Here is a 5,000-nt window from a genome sequence, read left to right as displayed (position 1 = left end):
AGGGTCGTCCTCTGTCGTGTTTCTGAGGGTCGTCATCGGTCGTGTTTCTGAGGGTCGTCCTCGGCCATGTTTCTGAGGGTCGTCATCGGTCGTGTTTCTGAGGGTCGTCCTCTGTCGTGTTTCTGAGGGTCGTCATCGGTCGTGTTTCTGAGGGTCGTCCTCTGTCGTGTTTCTGAGGGTCGTCATCGGTCGTGTTTCTGAGGGTCGTCATCGGTCGTGTTTCTGAGGGTCGTCATCGGCCGTGTTTCTGAGGGTCGTCATCGGTCGTGTTTCTGAGGGTCGTCCTCTGTCGTGTTTCTGAGGGTCGACCTCTGTCGTGTTTCTGAGGGTCGTCCTCGGCCGTGTTTCTGAGGGTCGTCCTCTGTCGTGTTTCTGAGGGTCGTCATCGGTCGTGTTTCTGAGGGTCGTCATCGGTCGTGTTTCTGAGGGTCGTCCTCTGTCGTGTTTCTGAGGGTCGTCCTCTGTCGTGTTTCTGAGGGTCGTCCTCTGTCGTGTTTCTGAGGGTCGTCATCGGTCGTGTTTCTGAGGGTCGTCCTCGGTCGTGTTTCTGAGGGTCGTCCTCGGTCGTGTTTCTGAGGGTCGTCCTCTGTCGTGTTTCTGAGGGTCGTCCTCTGTCGTGTTTCTGAGGGTCGTCCTCTGTCGTGTTTCTGAGGGATCGTCCTCTGTCGTGTTTCTGAGGGTCGTCCTCTGTCGTGTTTCTGAGGGTCGTCCTCTGTCGTGTTTCTGAGGGTCGTCATCGGTCGTGTTTCTGAGGGTCGTCCTCGGTCGTGTTTCTGAGGGTCGTCCTCGGTCGTGTTTCTGAGGGTCGTCCTCGGTCGTGTTTCTGAGGGTCGTCATCGGTCGTGTTTCTGAGGGTCGTCATCGGTCGTGTTTCTGAGGGTCGTCCTCGGTCGTGTTTCTGAGGGTCGTCCTCTGTCGTGTTTCTGAGGGTCGTCATCGGTCGTGTTTCTGAGGGTCGTCATCGTTCGTGTTTCTGAGGGTCGTCCTCTGTCGTGTTTCTGAGGGTCGTCCTCGGTCGTGTTTCTGAGGGTCGTCCTCGGTCGTGTTTCTGAGGGTCGTCCTCGGTCGTGTTTCTGAGGGTCGTCAACGGTCGCGTTTCTGAGGGTCGTCCTCTGTCGTGTTTCTGAGGGTCGTCCTCTGTCGTGTTTCTGAGGGTCGTCCTCTGTCGTGTTTCTGAGGGTCGTCCTCGGTCGAGCTCTTCTATTTATTTCAATAAACACACAAATAACTTGTAAGACAAGAATATTGTTAGTCTGAAGATAATTAAATGTTTATTCTTCTGTCAATAAACATCTACATTAAATCCTTTATATTGTGTCAAAGTCAGTGGTTATTTTATTTCAATATCTATAATGTCTGATGCTGAGGTACACAGTTTGGTTTTATTAGAAATGGTGTACTGTGTTTAAATCTAAAATTACTTCAGTAATGAAAAAGGAATGAGACTAATGGAAGAATGTAATGCGTTGATTTCCTCCTCCATGATGTATTTTTATTAGATTAATTTAGAAAAAATGGATAAAAAAACTCAGCATGCATGTACTCGTAACCTAAAACAAACGTCAGAGGAACATTCTGGGAACCAACAATTGTTAGCTGGTTGTTTTTAGTGTAAAAGTTTAACCTGGATCAAATGATAGCTTAAATATAAACCTGATTATTTTTAAAACAAGGTTGACAGTTTGGTTTATTAAAGAAACCTTGATTTAATCTAGATTTAAGCCTCATCCTTGTTAGTGCAACCCACCCTAGGCATCATAAATAAGTGTTTGTGTTGTGTTGTGTTCAGCACTAGAGGGCGCTAAAGACCCGTCATGTCACCGTCACTAGTTTATATTCAGTGCGCGTGGAGATGTCTGTGTACAGATGTAAGTGAACTCTTAGAAAGAATCATGGGTCATAAACACACTCTCTTTTTCTTTCAGAGAGTTGAAGCTCAACATTAGATGTTTTATTTAATAGCAAACACATCAGCTCTGTTGTTAACCTCAGTGATCTCGTCCTGTCTGATCTGCCTGTAGAAATGAAGCGTACAGTAAGATACTGTAGAGGAGTTTAAATAGCTTATTTTAATGTTAAACATTCTCACAAGATGAGGTCAGATCAAACTTCACCTGCTGACCGCATCACAGCGTCTGTAGGATTTCCTGAAGTTTCATATCTCTGATGTTGATCAGTGTTGTGTTGTGTTTTAAAGCTTGAATACACATTTACTTCATCATAGGGAGCACCTCTCAGGGGTACATGAAGTAAATGATTTAGGGGTTCGGCTGACAAAACATGTGTGATGTAGACCATGACTGAACTCTCCCAGACTCTCAGAGTTTAATCTTGTGGTTTGTTTGTGTGTTTGTGCAGCTCTTCTGGGAGAAGCGTTTGAAAGGACTGAGAGCTTCAGACGTGACTGAGGAAGTTCTCCGAACCATGGAGCTGCCCAAAGCTTTACAGAGTATGACATCATCAGCGCAAGCATCTCTCATTGGCTCTTCCAGTGTTGTGTGACGTGTTTAATATTGTGTGTTTGTGTTGTGTAGGTATAGGTCCAGACTCATCAGATGAGACTCTTCTGTCAGCTCTAGCGAGCGCTTTACACATGAGTTCAGCTCCCATCACAGGTCAGACGTCGACGGCCGCTGAGAAGAATCCGGCCATATGGCTGAACACAGCCCAGCCGCTGTGTAAAGCCTTCACCGTCACAGATGAAGACATCAGGTGTGTGTGTGTTGAAGTTGTGTCTTAACCTGGTGGGATTTAAACTGATGTGTCTCAAGCTGTCATGTGACGTTGAGTCATGTGATGTGTTGTTGATCTACATGGAAATCTTGTAGTCATGACTTGCGCTGGAATCGTGTAATGATATGGTTTTCATCACAGTGGTTTGTTTTGTGATCGTTCTGCTGCTGGAAGCGATTCTCAAAGATTCTTTGATGTGTTGATGTCACTTCCGCTGAAACAGGAAGTTAGGGTGGGAATTTTTACCTCTCAGCTTGGAATCAGATGAGAAGCTGAAGTGCAGAATGATGATGATGATGTCATAATATCCTTGATCTGCTCAGTCATTTTATTCAGCTCAGCGTGTTGAAAGAGTTTGTTGGGCAAGACACTAGAGGGCAGCAGATGCACATAAATGACATCACTGTGTGTGTGCTTGGATATGTTCTTATATCCCAGTGGGGACCTTAACCTGAATGCACACCAACTCTGGTGACAAAAATTGAGTTCCCCACATGCAAAAAAGCTTATTAATTGAACGGAACTATATATTTTAAAAATCTAAAAATGCTAAAAGTTTTCTATGATCTTTAGGGGATAAAATATACAGTTTGTACAGTATAAAAAACATGATGCCCTAACCCTTAGGTGTAATGAGTTGTATAGTGTACAAACTGTATATTTTATCCCCTAAACCTAAAGATCCTAGAAAAACTATTTGCTTTTTTAGATTTTCAAAAATGATCGTTTTTGTACAATTTATAAGCTTTTGTGCCCATGGGGACCTCAATTTAGTGTGACAGAAGTCCCCATGAGCTGTTGTGTGTTAGGTTTAGGTCTCAGAGCTGTGTAAAGAATACAAACATTGCGCACAACTGCACACATACACTTATTAGGTCTTGCCAAACATGCGCATTATGACAACACAAAAGAGCACAGTCTAACATAAAATGACTTTATAGTTATTATTAACTCATTTGTTGACTTGTTGTTATATATACTATTGCTACAGATGGTCAAATTGAATCTAACTGATGCGAGTACTGATGGATGTCCTCTTAATGCAAACGCCAGCCTCTCTTCACCTACCTGAGGATGATGGCCGTTCTGACTGCAGCTCTACTCCACCCTTGTCTTCGGTGTATATTTACCAACTTTTCATTTAGGCAAATCAAAATATTATAAATTTAAAGCCTGAAAAACAATCTGCGTGCTCATATGGTAATTTTTAACGTGGTGCTGTAAATGGATGTGATCACCTCAGGGGTTTAAACATATTTTGTTATACTTATTGTCAAAAATGATTTCTGGAAATCTTGCGACCCCACCCTCACGGCCTTGTGACCCCGGGGGGTCCCGACCCCTTCTTTGAGAACCCCTGCTCTAATGACTCAATAATGTGAGGAGTCAGGACAGAGCGGACAAACGTCCATTTCTATAAGATGAATATGTGAGTTTGTATGATGGTTAATGAGAGAACTTCACATCATCCCTGATCAACTTGTGTGTTGTGTTTATTGTTGTGTAAGCCTCACATTATTGTGACGTGATGTCGGGTCAGATTGTGAATCAGGTTCATCAGGAGTGGGTTTGTGTTCGCTGTGTTTGAGGTTAATCTGCTTTTCTGTTCATCATTGACATCTTCTCTCAGTTTATGGACCGTCTTCCCTCTGCTTCATATGGACACACAACTGTGAAAGGAACTGTCTTTTGTTTGGTGTGTGTGTGTACAGTGTGTGTACGGTGTGTGTAAGATGTGTGTGTGCCTCTTGTGTGTATGTACTGTGTGTGTGAGTGTGTGTGTGTACGGTGTGTGTAAGATGAGTGTGTGTGCAGCCTGTGTGTATGTACTGTGTGTGTGTGTGTGTGTGTGCGGCCTGTGAGTGTGTAGTGTGTGGGTGTGCGTGTGTTTGTGTGAGTGTGTGTGTGTACTGCGTGTATGTAGTGTGTTTGTTGTGGGTGATGCTGAGGACAGACAGCATGTGGGAATTGTGGGTAAGGGTTACAGGAGGTGATAGATGTGTTTCAGATTGATTGACAGATCGCGGGGTGAGGGGTGAGAGGAGGCGGCGGGTAAGAGCAGATAAAGAGAGGTCACAGATGATGAAGAAAACTGTTAGACAGACAGAAAGAATCTCTTTTAACCCTCTCTCTCTCTCTCTCTCTCTATCTCTCTGTCTCTCTCTCTCTGTCTCTATCTCTCTGTCTCTCTCTCTCTGTCTCTCTCTCTCTGTCTCTATCTCTCTGTCTCTCTCTCTCTGTCTCTATCTCTCTGTCTCTCTCTCTCT

General features: G+C 44.4%; 1 protein-coding gene across 2 annotated transcripts in view; it reads left to right on the top strand.

The window, feature by feature from the left end:
* Positions 1–5,000, top strand: part of mbd2 (methyl-CpG binding domain protein 2) — a 24,237-nt gene that overhangs the window by 10,599 nt on the left and 8,638 nt on the right. For both annotated transcript variants that reach the window (XM_056746695.1, XM_056746696.1), the window contains exons 4-5: positions 2,359–2,449; positions 2,535–2,712. In XM_056746695.1, coding sequence (XP_056602673.1) covers positions 2,359–2,449; positions 2,535–2,712 — 269 coding nt within the window. The remainder of the gene's footprint in view (positions 1–2,358; positions 2,450–2,534; positions 2,713–5,000) is intronic.

Source organism: Triplophysa dalaica, chromosome 4 (genome assembly GCF_015846415.1).
Source record: "Triplophysa dalaica isolate WHDGS20190420 chromosome 4, ASM1584641v1, whole genome shotgun sequence".
NCBI lineage: Eukaryota > Metazoa > Chordata > Actinopteri > Cypriniformes > Nemacheilidae > Triplophysa > Triplophysa dalaica.
This window is presented reverse-complemented; position numbering and strand designations above follow the sequence as displayed.